Here is a 20,103-nt window from a genome sequence, read left to right as displayed (position 1 = left end):
CAATTTGGGTGAAAAGAATATGCATTTCAGTTTAATGCTTGCAATTTCTCTAAAGATCCAAAGCAGTTTATATTAAAAGGGGAAGAAAAGTGTTTCAATACTGCACCTCTATAATTTTGTTCCAGACAGGACGATGATGGATAGCATCCCACAGTGTAATGTGTTTATCATGTCCACACGTCAAGAACTGAGGTTTATGTGAATGCACTGCCAGCCCCCACAGCTCATCAGTATGCCCCTAAACAAAATAAAGTGAGAAAATAAAAACCTTTAGAGTGGCCATGAAAACTTTAATTTTCCTTCAGATATAATAGCCCAACATTAAGGCACTTGGAAGACATCTAAAAGGCAACAGTAAGAAAGGCACATAAGTGCAAAGTCTGTGGGCATATTTTTTTTTTACCTGCAGGCTTTGCACCAACTTTCAAAGTGAAAATACATGTGTACTTTCATGTTAAACATTAACCCAGGAAAAGTAGCCAAACATTTAGACCTGCTACTTTCTGCGAGCAGGTTTCTGGAGAACAAAATGCACATACTTTTGAAAATGGGAAAAGTATGTGTGTACTTCCAAATCCCTTCCCAGCCCCGCTCCTAGGATTCCCTCCTCATGACAGGTAAACTACACACATCTTTTACGGACATACAGGAAGTGCTTTTTTTTTTTTTAAACACTCCATTTCCATAGGTCAAGTACTGCTTTACCTGCGTAAATGCCTTTGAAAATTTCCTGTCAGGGAGCAAGCTACCAAAGGTTTATGTTCCTAACTTTGGGAATTAGGCATCTAAACTGGCACCTTTGAAATCTGACTAAAGCCAAGTGCATACATTTAGGAAGCTATTTTCACTAGTTAACTACATTTTCGGAGCTGAAAATGAGCAGAGCCAAGTTGGTAGAATTTAGTCAGGCACGTAGCATTAATTTTCAGGACTAGGTTCCTAACTTGTGTCTAAATATAGGTGAATAAATAGCAGTCCTAAATTGAGCAGCCTCAAAATCTATATAAATAAAAATGTTAAATAGTTTGGACAAAATCGCTAATCTCAGAAACCACTGAACCGATTGCTTTCAAATTTGGACACAACCTTCATTTCGCATACAGGAAGGTTCTTCTGTACTTACATTACAGGTATGTCACACCTGTGACAGGTAAAATAGGTTTAAAATTTGTTTCCAGAAAACAGCGACATCTGCTGGACGTAAGCGCCATCTGTTACACCTTACACTAACACACGCTACACTAATCATTTCGCCAGTCCAGATCCACGTTTCACTTCCATTTTAACACATTCGCGCACTTTTTTCGCCAGAAGATAACTATTTCCTTTACAGATAAAATACACCCACCACCCTCCTCACACCCCCCACACACATGCCAAATTGATTTACTTCCCACAGCCTCCCAACACACACAAAACCACCCTCCTCACACCCCCCCCCCCCCCACACACATGCCAAATGTATTTACTTCCCAGGCCCTCACAACACACACAAAACCTGACAGAAGTCCGGGAGGCTCCAGCGGGGGGCCAGGACCGGTCCGGGATACATCTCCTGCACTACGGCCGTCGACTGCCAGCAATCAACATGGCGCCAATAGCCCTTTCCCTTACTATGCCACTCGGGGACACCAATAGCGGCAGTAGCCCATGTGACATAGTAAGGGCGAGGGCCCCTCGGCGCTATTTTCAGGATTGGCAGCCGGCGGACCTTTGCCCTTACTATGTCAGAGGACCTACTGCTGCCATTGCTCCACCCCACTGACATAGTAAGGGCAAAGGGCCATCGGAACCAGTTTCAGTGCTCGCAGCCGACGGACCAACGCCAATACATCGCTCCCAGACTGCTCCTGAACGCCCGCTCCACCGACTGATATTTTTATCAGGTCTTGGGAGGGTGGGGGGTGGTAATGAATTTATTGCGAACATCTTGGGGAGGGGTCACGAGGGGGGGCAGGTTTCATTCATTCAGCAACTCGGGGGGGGGGCAGGGGGGCTACTGTTTTTCGCAGGGCTGGGGGAGGGGGGGCAAGAGAGTGTGGGGTGGTTAGTTTAAGAGAACTTTTCTCATAAGGTTGTTTTTTGGGGGAAGGGGGAGGTTCACACACAAATACATACACTAAACTTGCACGATCTCGGGAACGCACCAAAATAGCCCTCCCCAGACCACAAAACAAATTTGGAAGTGCAAATTTGGTTAGGCACTCCCCTATTTGGCTACATAACGCGTACAGACGCCCAGGGACAGACCACATGTAGCACCAGCAATTTTAATTTCCCAGGTCTTGGGAGGGGGCAGGAGGGTGGGGGGTTATTATTTGATTTAAAGGGTTGGGATTGGGGTTTTTTTTGGGGGGGGTGGGGGGGTTCCCACAGAAATAGAAAGACAAAGGTTTTCTGATCTGAAGGTTAGGCAGTAGGCGGGGGGAGGTGACAGTGAGGGGAGGGAGAATGAGGGGGGAGGTGAGTGTCAGGGGAGGGAAAATGAGGGGAGAGGTGAGTGTGAGGGGAGAGAGTTGGAGTGGGGACAGGGGAGGGAAGAGGGGGTGAGTGACCAAGGGGGAGGAGGATGAGTGACTGAGGTAAATGAGCAAGGGGGAGGGAGGGTAAAGAACCTGACTCTGCCACTGCAACGCGTGGTCAGGCACCGCTAGTACCTAAAATAAGGTGAATTTTCAGCCCAAATCTTAAGGGATCAATATTCAAAGCCATCTACCCAGATAACTCAAAAGTTATATTTATTTATTTTATTTATTTAATGCTTTTTTTTATACCGTTATTAGTGGACACATCATACCAGTTTAAATCAGAACTGCAGGTAGAAAATACATCAAACAGGTACTGGGTAGAGGATAACAGAGGAGAGAGAGATGAGAGGCCGAATACTGGCATAAGTAAGCAACATAAAATATAAATAACAGGAGAACAATGTAACAAACTTTATACATAATTTCTGGTCGAGTACTGATGCAGCATAGGGTCAACGGTGCGGGCGGGTCTAGTCTGGGTAAGCCTGCTTGAAGAGCCAGGTCTTAAGTTTATTTTTGAATTTAATGGTGCAAGGCTCTAGTCGGAGGTATGTGGGTATATATTTAAATGTGGGTATATGGTTAAATGGAAGTTTTTGACTATTAGACTACTTATCTGGCTAGATATTAGCGAGATATTAGTCGCTATTGGGCTAAAATCTAGCCAGATAAAAAAAAATGTCTGGAGATGGACCTAGGTTATCCAGCTAGCTTATAGGGTAATTTATCAAAGTACATGGCGCAAATGCAAATTTGGCAAATTTATTCAAAGGGGTGGGATTGGGGAGGAGTTTGGGCAGGATTAATGAAAATGAGGGGCATTATTGCACACTTTTAATGCCAGAAATAACTACACCTTTTTTGCAGGCGTTAAGCTGCACAATGTGCCTGAAACAGCCATAATGCAATTTGCATTAAATATTGCAAATTCTGTTTCGGGCATTTTGGGGTACGGGAAACGGGGAGTGGAGAGAGTGGGAGTAGAGAAAGGGCGAGAGGAGAGAGAGAGAGAGCACCTCTGGGTGGCACACATAGTAATTAATTATATCACTATAGGAGGACCAGCTAGTAACTCAAGGTGAGGTTTTGGAGGTGGTGTAGGGTTTTGGGGCCAGATTTACATGCAGAGTGAGATGTACGAACAGCACAATACACCTCAGTGAAGATTTGAGGTCATTTGGATTGAAGAAAGTCGCAGAAAGATGAGATTTCTACAATGTTCTCTCGCCCTAGCTTGATGGGCTCTCTACCAGGGTACTATCAAGCTAGGGCGAGAGAACATCTAAGTAATCTCATCTTAGTCTGACTTTCCTCACTCCAAATCACGTCAAAACCTCACCTTGAGTTACCAGCTGGCCCTCCTATAGTGATATAAATAGTTGACTACTATGAAGGCCTCATAAAGAGTCTCTCCCTCGCCCCTTTTTCTTGTCACGGGCATAATCCAAGCAAAAATTATAACATTTAGATGAATCTAGGCCTTACTTAGATACAACTAAAAATCAGCTGAGTCAGCCTGATATCTGCAGACCTGCTTAGAACACGTCTAATGTTACACTTTATAGTCCAACAACCAGATATTTTCAAGATATTTGGGTAAGTGGCCAGTTATCCGGTCACACAAGACAGGATAACATTAAAACCTAACCAGTTATATTCAAATACCTGGTTAGGTTTTTATTTTATCCTGCTATATGTAGCCAAATACATTTAGAAAAGTATATTCCACGAGATATTTATCCCACCAAATATCCAGGACAAGTTATCTGGCTACCTTTACCTTGATAATTAGTCCACTTGCTGGCTTACTGAATATGCCTCCCCCCTCCCCCATCGGTGCCTACATGGCTGAAAACTTACCTAGCTTTAAGCACCTAGGTCAGTCCGCTTTCTTTCTATATTAACCTCTTTATAATTGTCCATACAGAAAACTCAACGAGGTTGATATTCAGCAAGCTGTTGAGCAGGAAAGTTACCCAGTTAAAGCTACCCGAATATTTAACTGCACTTATCCTGACAGAGGGCAAGGTCTTGTAATATGACAAAGGAGGAGCTATGGTTGTCAAGAAGCAAGGAGACAACTCTCCAACACATTTTACAAGTGCCTGCCCTCAGACTTCACTGGAGAATACCAGAAGGAACTACACAAACTCCTGAAGGGATTCTGCACTGGAATATGTCAACAGATTTACATGGACACACCCCAGGAATCTCAACCAGGTACTTTCTATCTATAACCCAAAATACATAAACTGGGGAACCCGGGATGCCCCATTGTTTCTAGCATCAACACCCTCACAATAGGCGAATCTGGTTACATGGGACTCTATCCTCAGACCCTATGCCATCAGCACTCCTAGCTATCTTCGCGACCCCATAGCCTTTCTGAGGAAACTCCATTCTATTAGCCACCTCCCAAACAGCACCATTCTGGCAACCATGGATGTTGAATCCCTTTACACCAACATCCCTCAGAAAGAGATAACAAGCCATCAGGAATATCATCCCAGATGCCACCACAGCTGATGTGACCAACGAACTCTGCCATTTTGTCCTCACGCACAACTACTTTAGATTTGAAAAAGACTTGTATCTGCAAGTCAATGGTACTGCCATGGAAACCTGCATGTCTTCACAATACGCCAACATTTTCATGGCCGATTTAGAATGTTTCCTCAACTCCTATACACAGAAGCTGCTCCTCTACCTAAGGTATATCGTCATCATCTGGACCCATGGACTTGAAGCACTTAAAGAATTTCTCCAGAAATTCAACAAATTCCAACCCACCCTCAACTTAAGCCTGGAACAATCCACATAGCAAGTCCACTTTCTGGACACCACTGTCTAACTAAATGAGGGACACAAAAGATCCACATTATACCAGAAGCCCACCTATTGCCACACATACCTTCATGCCTCTGGCTTTCATTCACCCCCTACCATTAGGTCCATTGTCTGCAGCCAAGCTCTATGGTATAAACACATTTGCTCTGACCCCTCAGAAAGGGACTCCCATCTGGAGAAATTATACTGACATTTTTGGAATTACAGTACCCACCCAATGAGGTAAGAAAACAGATCAACAGAGCCGGAGGATACCCATGAACATTGCTACAGGATAATTTCAAAATAGAATACCTTTGGTTATTACCTATAGCTCCCAGTTAAAATCACTGAAACATTATCAAGGATCTATAACCCATCCTAGACAATGATATCCTCCTCTCACAGGCTGTGGGTGGCAAGCCTATCCTGCCTACTGACAGCCCTCCAATCTCAAACGGATACTCACCAACAACCACAAATTGTACAACAATGACACCAACTCAGGAACCAGACCCTACCAGAAACCCAGATTCCAACTATATGCTATCACCTGCCAGCATGTGCCTCTGCTGTCTACACAGGACAAACAGGTCAATACCTAAGGAAAAGAATAAATGGACATAAATCTAACATTGGAAATGGCACCATTAGAAACCAGGTGAAAATTTCAACCTTCCAGGCCATTCTCTATCTCAGGGAGCTGTGAACAAGCTTCCAGGAGGCCACCAGCAGCAGTGAGCCAGGACAAAAAGGCACCTGTGACTGACAAAAAAGGAAGAGCCAGAAAGTGCCCACCTCCACTGTCTGGGGCTTAGGGCAGTGGCTTACCACAGGGGGAGACGCTGATAGCTGACACAGGGAGGTCCATGCAGCTGCTGGTGAATCCCAACCCACCGATGGCCGAAAAACACATGAGATCAGCTTGGAAGTGCGAGCTCCACAAATTTTTAATATCGTGGGGCCTGCCCAGAGGAGGCAGTAGAATGGGCTTCAGTTCCAGTAGAAGTGATGAGCGATCAGCTCCTCCCCAACAACCTTGCAGCGGCAGTGACGGCAGCAGCAGAGGAGTGAGAGAGGCTCAGAGGCTGCTGGAAAAACAAGGAGGGGGCCTGCTTTCAGTGGGTGCTTGTGTATGAATGGGAGCCTGCCTGTGTGTGTGTGAAAATAGGTGCCTGCCTGTGAAGGTATGTGTAAGATTGAATGGATGCCTGCCTGGGGGGTCTGTGTGTGTGAGTATGAATGGGTACCGGCTAGGGTGTGGGTATGAATGGGTGGCCTGGCTGGGTTCGTGTGTGAGAATGAATGGGTGCCTGAATATTGTGGTTCTAATTTGTGATCCTTTATTCCGTATTTGGTGATGATATGTCTCTGCTCTGTGTGTAACCAAGGTGTAAGATTCTGCTAGCGTATCTGTGTAAGGATCTATAGTAATCAGGTTTGTTTTATTTCCTCAGCAGGTGGTATATTGGTATTCTGGGACCCAGTATAGTATTTATAGTGCTGCTTTTTCACAGGTAGGGTTCTTGTTGTTTGAGTCCTTGGTGTTGTTGTTATAATAGGTTTGCTGTATAAATTTTGAGTGTCTTTTTTGTGGGGTTTTGTATTAGTTTACTTACAGGCCGATACAGTAAAGCACAGCCGTGGTTACCCGGTTTTTAACCTGCTTTGGACGCATGTTTTGGACGTGTAAGGCGTACCCGCGATTCAGTATCTGCTTTTACACGTCCTTACCACTTGCCGAAAAGGACGCGTATCCCTTTCCGCCCGCTGCATGTATATGACATGTTAATGATCGGATTAGCTATTCCCTCTGATACAGTGACGTGCGCCCAAATTATCGCCCTGTTAACCAGCTTATTTACCGCGCCTTTAACCTGAATATTTACCGCCTACCCTGCCCCTGGCATTAGTGTGGTGTTCAGTCATGGACGTCCGGAAAGAGACAGGAACGTCCATGATCGGAGGCCCCGCTGCCTTGAGCACCCGACCGGACGTCCAAGGTCGCGGCTTGGATGTCCGGCCAGGCGCTCAAGGCAGCGGGGCCTACAGGCGGGAAGGTCCATGAACGGAAGCCGCGACCTCAGACGTCCAAGGTCGCAGCATCTGTTCATGGACCTTCCCGCCTGTATCCGGGCGTCCATGATCGGTTTGGACGTCCAGCCAGGCGCTCAAGACAGCGGGGTCTGTAGAAAAGAACCATCCACTTACCTGGTGGAATGACATTTCAAATGACAGGTACCAGCGTACCCTGAATACTGTATAGGCGCTGCATACCACTCTATACGGTAAAATGGATTGCGAACGTCTACCGCTTCATTGACGCGCTTTGGATGCCGCTTGGATTTGCGTCTAATTTGAATACTGAATCGAGCGGTATGTGAACCAAAATATGCGCACAGCAAACGAGCGGGAGCCCCACACTGCCGCACTGTTTCTTACGCGTCCTTACTGTATCGACCCGAATATGTCTAGCACAGTATTACTGTGGGGTGCCTGTCTTAATGTGGTGTTGTATCTGATTTCTCCTTTCAACAACTTAAAGAGAATCAAAACTGGAATTTTGAGCTTCTGGCTGGCAGTGTGTTTGCCTATTTAGTAAACAGTTCAACAGCCGATTGGTTGGTGAGAGACTGACACCTGACCAGGAATCCAGGCTGGTGAAATTACTTCTTACCTGATAATTTATTTTCCTCTTAAAAAAAAAAAAAAAAAAGGCCAGTCCACAGCCATGTGTTATACACTCTTACTAGCAGATGGAGATGGCGTAAACTAACTCAATGACATCAAGACATATAGCCTGGCCCAACATCAGCTTTCCAGTATCTCTAGGAAAGCCAAACTAAGGACAAACTGATTATACTTGAACCACGATTTTTAACAGCCAATGACTCATTACTTCCAGGCAAATCAAAAGTACTGGGCTCAATAAAATTTAACATCTTAAGGGCTGGTTCTTCACCAATCCTTCAAACGACTCAGAACAAAGAACACTCTGCATCGTCCCCGAATCAGGAACAAACTGAAACCAAAATCAAGCAGGCAGTCCAGGGCAGGTTGTGGATTTGCCTGTCTTCCATAGAGGAAAGGAAATTATCAGGTAAGAAATAATTTCACCTTCCTCTGCACTCAGGCCGACCAATCAACATCAATGTAATGTAGAAAAGCTACTCTCAAAATGGATAGGAAGCTGCCTGTGCTCCGGTCAAAACCACCCACGCGAAGGCCACATCCTCTTGAGTCTTAACATTCAAGCGGTAAGGCTTGGAGAAAGTATGCAAGGATGACTGTGTTGCCACCCGGAAAATCTCAACTGGAGACAACAACCAAATCTCCGCCCACTAGACCATCTGTGCTCTAATGGAATGCGCCTTTGGCTTGCCTAGCAATGGAACATCTGCATCCACATAGGCAGCTGTGATGACCTCTAACCCAATGTTCCTGTAGCCTGCGACCCTAGTTCTCCTGGTCTACCTCCACAATGGAGAACAAACAGCTGATCTGTCTTTTTTCAAAGAGTGAGCAACCTTCAAGTACTGCATCAGATGCCACGTCACATCTAAGGCATGTAACAACAGAAAATCCCACTCATCTCTCCTCCCTGTCCAATGTGGACAGGGAAATAAACTGATTCAAATGGAAGTCCGATACCACCTTCAACAAAACGGGAAGTACAGTCCTGAACTGTGGCCTAGCCGCCCACCACAGCCAACCGACAGACTGCGTCGTAGCACCTAGAAGCGAATGCTGCTGTACCCGCCGTCCCATGCCACCCTCCATTAACTCCCCGGAGGTGTATGTGTGTTGGGGGGGGGGGGGGGGGGAGGGAGCAATGTCAAGGAAAAGAAATGACCCGGTAAGGAAAAGTGGGGCCTATCACTTCCTTCCTCTCTCTTTTTTACCTGAACTCAGTCCTTCCCCAGCTGAGAGCATGATTGGGTCAGCAGCTACGGGGAGAGAGAGAGAGAGAGCATAAGTCTTCACTGCCGTGCTCTCCCTTGTTCTCAGATGCTCTCTCGGTTTTTTTTTGAAGCTTATGTCTGGCCAGGCATTGAAGCTCAACTGTTCAACTGAGGGAGGGAGCAGCCTGGTGTCACCTCAGGAGCTCAATCTCTTCTTTTATTTCTTATCATGTTTTTTGGGTTTGTTTTTTTTAAACACAGGCAATCCCCCATTAGGGAGATGCATGTCCACCATCTGTTGGAGACTGAGAATACAGGCAGGCTGATTTTAGGGCAGGGCTATATGTCGGTGACATAAGCAAATTTACTCTGTCTCCATCTGCTAGTAAGCATGCATAATCCACCGGGATGGACTGGTCTGCCTGAGCTGAGTTCAATGGTATGCATGTTGTGATAGTACAGATTTTTTGTAGTGTTTTGCTATAAAAAGCTAGTTTAGTTATTATTTGCTTTAATTTTTAGATACAATAAAACTTTTTGTTAAACGATTCTTAGCTAAGTAAGTATTTGAAGTTGATGTTTCGAGTTTGTTCTCATACCCAGTACATATTAAAAAAAAAAAAAAGACTGGCATAAATTAACTATATATGTAGCTGCGATGTAATCCAACTTTGCTGGGTGTGGTGGAGGGCCTAATAAATTGTAAACATCAAATGGGGGTGCCTTGGCTCAAATAATGCTCTCATCCCTGGCTCTATTTGACTTTAAGGTTGCCATACTCCTAAAAAAGAACTTCAAAGGAACACTCCAGTTTGAAACTCCTGAATTAGAACTCATCACCCTAGGTCTGAACAGAGAGAATGGCTTCATGGCACACTACAACCATCTATTAACTTAACTGTTCTCACATCATTCTGTCTTTTCACACTTACCTCAGTTGTCAGTAATCTGGACTATAATGCTATTAACACTGTTTCCACACCCTGCCTGCCTAATTCAATGCCTTCTCTTTGTTCTATATCTTCCCCCATCCTCATATTTTTCCCACCTCTATACTACACTTCAAGCATCTGATGAAGTGAACTCTGTCCTCGAAAGCTCATGCCTCAATAAATCGGTTAGTCTCTGAGCTGCCACCCATCTCTTGTCATTTTTGATATACCAGACTAACAAGGCTATCCCTCTTAAGGTCTGAACCACTTGGGTGTTACTGTTTATTGAAATGATATGTTATTAAAGATTTCTTTGCTACCTCAGCAGCCTTTGTTTTTGGCATTCTCTACTGAGTTATTGAGGTTTTTCGATGCTTTATAATTATTTATTTTAGAAATAAACTGCTTAGTCTCAACAGCAAAGTCAGTAGCTCATTATTGTATATTACTATGGCTGAAAAACAGCTGAACAGGCAGATTTTTGCCATGCCCAAAGAATAGCTGAAGTGGCTAGTCTTAAAGCTATAATAGCTGCAAGCTGGCAAGGCTCCTAAATATTTTTGATTGTGGATTTTTTTCTATTTGTCTGAGAACATGGTATGTCTATTGAAATTGCTTGGCCCCAAAATCTGTGTCTGCTTCTTATACTTTGAAGACCTAAAACTACGCTGTGTTATTTTTTAAATTCAGAACTAGCTTTTTCTTTATAACTTTTAAAACTATAAGAGAGCTGCTTCAATACCACAACTTACCTGGGTAATTGGGTGAAAGTCACCTGACAGCGTGCCTTGTAAAACAAAATTTCTAGTTGTACCAATTAGTACAACATCACCCTTTCCTTCTGCCACTGTCCTTACTGGCCCAAACTGCTCAGGAATCTGCCAAGAAAAGCAAAATGTTCTAAATAAATATCTAGTACAGACAGTCCATAGTCGCAGTACCTGTACCATACATACATTTTACTTTGAAGAACTGGTGCAAAGACTGCAGAAAAAAAGAACCCATTCACTTTGCAGGAATGCAGGCAGCCCAAAACACATTTCTATATGCACTGTGTGCATTATTGCCCACCACCACTCACACAGAGCTCTCTCACACAGGTCTAATTACTGAGGGGGCTGGGAGATGGGGACTTGATTTGAAATGCTGGAGAAGGGGGAAAAACAGGGGTCAGGGATCCCAGAGCTGTGGCAGATAAAATGTCAGAGATATTTCTAGGTAAATCTACCAAACTCCCAGGACCAGTGCAAGGGTATTAGGTGCTCTAGGTGAACCTTACAACCTTGTACCACCCCTACCCCCCCTTCTACACACACAATTAAAAATTATGCATTTATTTTAAAATGTATTAACTACTTCCTCAATCCTAAAAGGGAGATTTCATAAGAAAAAAGGCAATTTCATAAGAAAAAGGGCATTCAAAATACAATTTTCTGAGATCAAAATAATCACTTTCAATATGTATATTATATTTACATGCATTGCTATGGTACCAGCCAGAAAATCCTGCAAAAAATACACTTGGAACCCATTTGATATTAGGTCTATTGTAAAGCACTTTGGGTATAGGCTTTGTCCTCAGATAGCCACAAGTAAACAATTGCCATTATAATATAGTAAACATTCCATACTAAAACCATATAATAAACCTCTCATACATTAAATGCCAACACTCAAACAGTAATAACCCTACCCATGAAAAGGCAACACTGTAAATTATACAACAAGCCCTATAACACCATTTCACCTCCTAACAGAACAAACCAGGCTGTTATAAATCCCTATATAGAAACTACACACTAGCAGAGTATCTCACCTTGGTCACACATGCAGACCACAGATAGAACCTCTACAAATATAACGAACAGATTATAAGCTATAAACAAAAATAGGCAGACAAAAACTGAGCTGGAAAACGCAACAAGCCAGATTTAGTATACTGTGCAACAATAGAAAAACAGAAACATCACTATTCCTCATAAAGAAAGCATCAAACAAAATCAAGAAATATAAAAAACATTTATTTATTTAAAATACTTACATATACCACAGAATCCAAAGTTCTTGGCTCTCCCTCATACGCAGGTACTCTCTCACGCTCGGTGCTCTTTCCCTCACATGCAATCTTTCTCACTCTGTGGTTCTCTTCCCTTCACACACAGGCACACACACTCAGTTGCACCGCTCTCCCACACACACAATAATAATCAGGAACATCCAAACATGAATAAAAACAGATAAAATCATATAACAAAAAGAAATAAAATCATAAAGCTTTAAAAACAGACACAGAGGTCACAGTTTTATATATGATAAGCCTGTTAAATACAATGGACTTTAGATATTTTCTAAATGCTTTATAGCATCTTTTGTACTAATAAAAAATAAATATTTCAAAACATATAATGAACAGAACAACTAATAATCAAACTCATTAAAATTTAAAAAATGTATGAAACACCAATAAAATATTTCAAAACAGCAAGCACATCAAACATCCTATAACTAAAACTAATAGGGATTTAAAAAAAAAAATCTTCCGCTCTTCATACTTGGGAACTTTTGATTTTCAGTCACCTTGAGATTGTCCTGGATTAGTGGGGGATGGGGAGGGTACACAAACTTTATCCTCCCTCTCTCTCTTATATCCACTCTAACACACATTCATTCATTCTCTCACACACACTAATTCACGTTCAATTTCATGCATAGTCACTCACTGGATTTCTTCTCCTTCACACAAGCTCTCACTTACATACTCAGTAGTTCTCTTCCCCAACACACACAGGAGCGCACATACACACTGTGGTGCCTTTTCTCTCACATACACACATATAGGCTCACAGTGGCTCTCTCTCCCTCAAACACTCAGGTGCTCTCATACTCGGCTCTATCTTTCTCACACACACTCTCTCATGCTCGGTGGCTCTCCCCCCCCCCTCCCTCACATACACAGGCACTCTCTCACACTCGGTGGCTCTCTTCCCATCACACACAGACACTCTCACACTCAGTGGCTCTCTCTCTCCTTCACATGCACAGGCATGCTGTCCCACTCAGTGGCTCTATTTCACATCCACACACAGGTACTCTACCGCTCTGTGACTCTCTCCCCCTCACATGCACAGACACTTTAAATATATATATTTCAGCTATTCAATGTAACAAACTCCATGCAACATATCAAGGATCATTTTTGTATATTTTTTTAACTCAATATAAATATGCTCAAGAGACTTGAGAGCTGCTCCTAAATTTGGACTGACGCTGTATCAATGAAGGGGGTCATAAAAACAAGGAATGATTTTTTATTTTAATTAAAATGATAAATAGCAAGACTTTCTTTGAATTGACCACTTTCATTTACTTTGTATTCTGATCATTTGAAATTTCACATATTCAGTACAGCCATGATTTAGAGGTAGAAGAAACACCCAAGATAACTGACATAAATTTAAGCCCTTTTTTTGGGAAGGGGATAAAATTAACAAATATGAGAGAATAAAGCAGGCAATACCTTTATGAAAAAGGATGATCGAGGCAAAGAAAGAAAAGATCCAGAAGAGAGGAACATAAAAATGAAAAATAGAATAAAATTAGGATAAATAGAATAGATCCCATTTTCTAATGAGTTTTTCCATTCTGTGCAGAGGACAAATTCACAGAAAGGTGTACTTCATGTTTTAAAACATTCACAGTGTTTTAGTGCCGAGCCAGTCACTAACATTATCCCTATGTGATTTTTCTATCTAGGGACAGTAGGAGGGGGTTTTGATATTTCTGATTTCTCCCAGTGGTATAACACCACCTTTTGGGGGGTCAGGCTTTTTGGGAGTATAAAGAATGTTGGAGCATGCCCAGAGGTATCGAGGAAGAAGTTTTGAGAAGATTTTTGCTGTCCCAAAGGCCTCGGACAGAGATCTTTTTAGCCATTCGACCAGTTAACAGATGGGGTTGAGAGAAGGAAGCTGTCTTCCTTGAATCAATAACTCAAGAGACTTGTATTTAAGAATTTGGATTACAGTTGAAAAATCTGACTTTTTTTTTTTTAACCCAGTTTGGATATTTATGCTTGGGGATACTTTTCTTCTTTCAGCCCAGTTCATGCCAGAACTGGAACTACACTCTAGTTATCCCTCTCTCACTGGTGAGGATATTTTCAATCAGGATGAAGGTCCAAGAATAGGAAGGGAAATGAACAGAAGAAGGATGGACAGAGAAAGCAGTTGCTTTTTATTGATTGGATGTATGCTGATTTTTATTCTTGTCATCTTGAATTGGATTCTCTTCTTTAAGTTACAGTAAAGACCATCTTTTATTTGAACACCAGTTACAGACTCCAGTGTTTTCTTTGAGTGTTCTCATTGTGGACTTATATGCGGATGGATGGACCCTTGTCTGATTCCTAGTTTCTCCCTATTTTGCTAATTGTGTCTTCCCTGCTCTTATTTTTTAAAATCTGGCACCTCCTGGAGATTGATATAGATTGTGAAGTGGTCACTGCAATAGTGATCGATAGCACCAAGGGTCTCAGAAGAGAAGTCTTCTCCCCCATTCAGACCTGAACCCAGATCCTTTGCACCCCTAGTCTAGGATAAAGCACAGAAAAGGGGACTGGCTACATAAAATGGCACCCGAAAAGGGATCTGCTGGCACAGAAGTTTTGGAAGAAAAAATCTCTAGTTTTCTACGTCATTTATATGGATTTACAGTGTTTTTTGACTTAGTGCAAAATTGGAAGAAGATGGCAGATTTCCCATCATTGCAGAAAGAAGATGGCAGTTTCATGCTCACATAGAAACGACGGCAGAAGACGACCAAACGGCCCATCCAGTCTGCCCTGCAAGGTTTCAAACTTATTTTTTTTCTCATACTTATCTGTTACTCTTGGCCCTTATTAGTAACTTTTTGGTTCTAGTTACCTTCCACCCCCGCCACTGATGTAGAGAGCAGTGCTGGAGCTGCAACTAAGTGAAGTATCTCGCTTAACTGGTTAGGGGTAGTAACTGCCACAAAAAGCAAGCTACTCCCACACTTGTTTACCCAGCCTGTGCAATTCAGTCCTTGTTGGTTGTTGCTTGATTATAAGTCCTCTTTTCCTCTTTCCCTCCTGCCGTTTAAGCAGAGAGCTATGCTGGATATACATTGAAAGTGAAGTATCAGACTTATTTGGTTTGAGGTAGTAACCGCCGCAACAAGCAAGCTACTCCCCTGCTTTTTTGTGAATGCAAATCCTTTTTTCCACATTTCCTCTTGCCATTGAAGCATAGAGCAATGTTGGAGTCACATTAACAGTGAGTATGTTTATTGAATAAGGGTATTAATCTCCAGGTAGTAGCTGTCATTCCCGCAAGCCACCCCCATGCCTCTTCTCTTCATTCACATCCTCTAGATTTTATGGATCCATGGTATTTATCCCACACCCCTTTGAAATCCTTCAGAGTTTTGGTCTTCACCACTTCCTCCGGAAGGGCATTCCAGGCATCCACCACCCTCTTAGTGAAGAAGTACTTCCTGACATTGGTTCTGAGTCTTCCTCTCTGGAGTTTTAAATCGTGACCCCTGGTTCTGCTGATTTTTTTCCAACGGAAAAGGTTTGTCATTGTCTTTGGATCATTAAAACCTTTCAAGTACCTGAAAGTCTGTATCATATCACCTCTTTTCCTCCATTTAGATTCTTCAATCTCTCCTCATAAGTCATTCGATGAAAACCCTCCACCTTTTTGTCACCCTTCTCTGGACTGTTTCCATCCTGTCTCTGTCCATTCGGAGATACGGTCTCCAGTATTGAGCACAGTACTCCAGGTGAGGCCTCACCAAGGACCTGTACAAAGGGATAATCATTTCCCTTTTCTTACTCGATATTTCTCTCTCTATGCAGCCCAGTAGTCTTCTGGCTTTAGCTATCGCCTTGTCACATTGTTTCGCCGACTTCAGATCGTTAGACACTATCACCCCAAGGTCTCTCTCCTGCTCCGTGCACATCAGCCTTTCACCCCCCCTATCAAATACATATGCATGACTCTGTACTTCTTGACACTGAATCTTAGCTGCCATATCTTCGACCACTCTTCCAGCTTCCTTAAATCCCGTCTCATTCTCTCCACTCCTTCCGGCGGGTCCACTCTGTTGAAGATCTTAGCATCATCCGCAAAAAGACAAACCTTACCTTCTATCCCGTCCGCAATGTCGCTCACAAAGATATTGAACAGGACCAGTCCCAACACCGATCCTTGCGGCACTCCACTTAACACCACTCTCTCTTCAGAGTAAGTTCCATTTCCCATCACACATTGTCTTCTGTCAGTCAACCAGTTTGCAATCCAGGCCACCACCTCAGCACTCACTCCTAAGCTTCTCATTTTATTCACCAGCCTCCTGTGCGGGACCGTATCAAAAGCTTTGCTAAAATCCAAGTAGATGACATCGAGCGCTCTTCCTGGATCCAATGCCTTAGTCACCCAATCAAAAAAGTCGATCAGATTTGTCTGACAGGACCTTCCCTTGGTGAAACCATGCTGCCTCTGGTCTATCAATTCTGCTGCTTGTAGATAGTTCACAATTCTTTCCTTCAGCAGCGACTCAAATACCTTTCCCACCACTCAAAACAGAAAACCCAAAAACCATAATCTCTCCTGTTAACCATGCCAGAAACCTAGGAATCACCATAGACAAAGAATTATCATACAAAACCCACATAACAAATAAAATTAAAGAAGGATATCACAAAGTACTCACCCTCAGACGTCGTAAGCCTTTCCTTACACAGAATGATTTTAGAACATTCCTGCAACTACTCTTATTTTCCAGCATTGACTACTGCAATTCTCTTCTCCTCGGCCTACCATTTGTTACCATCTGTCCACTCCAAATACTACAGAACGCAGCCGCCAGAATTTTAACAGGAACTAAGAAACACGAGCATATTTCCCCAACCCTCATCTCTTTACACTAGCTCCCAATAAAATACCAAATTGAATACAAAATTTTAACAATCCTCCACAAAATAATCACAGAACAGCATAACCACTGGCTAAGCAATCACATCAAACAACACACTACTAAAAGTAAGGAGTAAGGAAGAAGAAAGAAAACTAAACCTTCCGCCCCCATAGGATCTCCTCGCAGCCCTCAGAGTTCGCTCATCCAACCACCCAACAAACCGTACGAAGGAAGCCAAATCCCGCCTGTTTCTAAGCCATATCACGGGTATTCCAACCCCCCCCCCCCCCCCCCAACCTACCGCCCACCAACCATTTAGTCTTTGCCAACCCCAATTCACCATCCAACCCTATGCGCACCAGGCAAACCTTTATCCTTAGGTACTAACTGCAACCTCCTTTCCAAGCTTCCGCTTCACAACTCAGTCTTATCCCACTTAGGGCTCCTGATAATCTCCACGGTCCAAATACCCTCGCATCCTGATTGCAACTGCATAAGCATGATCTTTTCCGCTATTCCAATCATCCACAACCACAGGAGCAAAACCGCCACCATGCCTGGACTATCTCCATTCCACCAGCAGCAACAACAACATAAAAGACTCATTCCCATCATGCTTTCACCTCTAAATCAATTACTGGGTCTCACCCTTTTCTCCTTAACCCTGGTTAACGCCCAATCACTCTCCAAAAAAAAGCACCTCTTATACGACTATCTCATTGATGAGCAGCCAGATCTGTGCGCTATCACAGAAACATGGCTAAAACCTGAGGATACGGCTCTCCTAAACCAACTCCCCCTTGAATCCTTCGACATCTTCTCCATCCCTAGAACGAAGAAAAGAGGAGGAGGTCTGCTTCTCGCCTCTAAAAAAGTTTTTCAATTGTCCCTTCATATGGCGACCTCACAACAGCTCCTAGAATTCGCAGTCTTTAAATCACCACAGCTACAGATTGGGCTCACATACGCCCCCCCCCCCCCCAGGACACCTAGATGCTGACCCATCTCCTTTAATTGAATTGATAGTCAAACACATCAATACCGATACGCCGGCCATTCTTCTAGGAGATTTTAACCTTCATGTAGACTCCAACCCGCGCTCCCCCAACTGTGAATCCTTCCTTAACACCCTCCTCTGCATGAGCTTCAATCAACTCATTCATGAATCCACTCATAGAGCAGGTCATACCTTGGATCTCATCTTCATCAACCAAGGACTAACTCAATCCTCACACATTGTCTGCCAGCCGATCCCATGGTCCGACCACAAGCTTATATCTACCACCTTACTATACCAACAACCAAACCATTCAACAACACAGAAAACCACAGTCAAATTCAGAAAACACTCATCTCCCAACTCCCATCGGAATTATACCAACTTGACCCCACCGACACTAACTCGGCCTTAGCCTCCTGGATCAAAATTTCAAAACGAAGTGGCAGACAAGACCTGCCCTCTCATTACCAAAGTTATCAACTCTAACAAAGTTAACAAAAAACCGTGGTTCACACCTGAGTTAAAAACCAAGAAGCGCGAACTCAGAAAAACGGAACAGAACTGGCGCAAAAATCCTTCGCCTACAAACCTTCAAATCTCTCATGCACCAATACAGAATTGCCATCCTGCAAACAAAAAAAGATTTTTACTCTCAGAAAATTCATCATTTCACCTTTGACCCTAAAGACCTCTTCGCCTTGGTATCTTCGCTCACAAAAGCCCCAACCTCTGAAATTCCAGACGACAAAGCATCAAACAAAGCCACCGAGTTGGCCACTTATTTCATGAACAAAATACCCAATTTACTCGCCTCCCACATAGTCAACAATGCCACTACCCAACCTCATCTGGACTCCACCTCTCAGCCTCTCGACTTCAACCACAACCAACCACCCGCAGTCCCAGCCACACGGGCACACACACTTGAGGTATTTGAATCCACATCAGCCTTGGAAATTGAAACTACATTAAAAAAACTAAAGCCTTCTGCTCACCCACTAGACGCGATCCCAGTAAACCTGTTGATAGCTACCGCCAAAAACTTCGCGAAACCCTTCGCCCAGATCATCAATGCCTCCTTATCCCAAGGCCTCGTCCCGGACCCTCTAAAACTTGCCATCTTGAAACCTATACTAAAAAAACCCAACCTTTCCACAGATAACCCAGCAAACTTTCGCCCCATTGCAAATCTCCCTATCATTGCGAAGATTCTCAAAAAAATAGTCAACAAACAGCTCTCTGAATTCTTAGAAGAAAACAACATCCTCTCCCCAGCTCAACTTGGTTTCCGCAAATCTCGAAGCACAGAATCTCTCCTACTATCTCTTTCAGACAATATTCTCATGAACCTGGGAAATAAACAGCCATGCCTGCTCATTCTTCTAGATTTAACCGCAGCATTTGATACAGTTAACCACGTCTGTCTCATTAACAGACTAACCGAAATCGGTGTCAAAAACGCAGCCCTAAACTGGTTTAAATCCTTTCTCCAGAACAGGTATTACAGAGTCAAAATCAACAACAAAGAATCTTCTCCTTTCAGCTCCACCCTCGGAGTACCTCAAGGATCGTCGTTATCACCAACCTTATTCAACATCTATCTACTCCCGCTTTGTAAACTCCTCTCAGAGCTCAAGTTAACACATTACGTGTACGCAGACGACGTACAAATCCTCCTACCAATAACCGAATCTCTGGACAGCACCATTCACCATTGGAATACCTACCTCGGCGCCATTAACAACCTCCTTTCAAATCTCAACCTAATACTCAACACCAATAAAACTGAATTCCTTCTAATCACACAAGACGGCAATCTTCCACTAAACAACCCTCTCTCCACAGCGCTCCCTTCCATCTCTCCCAAAGTCAGAAATCTTGGGGTAGTCATGGACAATCAACTAAGCTACACAGGTTTCATAAACAACACAATAAAGTTGTGCTTCTTCAAACTTCAAGTTTTAAAAAGACTA

General features: G+C 43.3%; 1 protein-coding gene across 1 annotated transcript in view; it reads right to left on the bottom strand.

The window, feature by feature from the left end:
• Positions 1–20,103, bottom strand: part of EML1 (EMAP like 1) — a 265,065-nt gene that overhangs the window by 31,849 nt on the left and 213,113 nt on the right. Inside the window, 2 exon segments of the mRNA XM_029597926.1 lie at positions 107–238; positions 10,941–11,066. Of these exon segments, the coding sequence (XP_029453786.1) occupies positions 107–238; positions 10,941–11,066 (258 nt within the window).

This window comes from Rhinatrema bivittatum, chromosome 4 (assembly GCF_901001135.1).
Source record: "Rhinatrema bivittatum chromosome 4, aRhiBiv1.1, whole genome shotgun sequence".
Lineage (NCBI taxonomy): Eukaryota > Metazoa > Chordata > Amphibia > Gymnophiona > Rhinatrematidae > Rhinatrema > Rhinatrema bivittatum.
The sequence above is the reverse complement of the archived record's forward strand: the minus strand, read 5'-3'. Positions and strand labels throughout refer to the sequence as shown.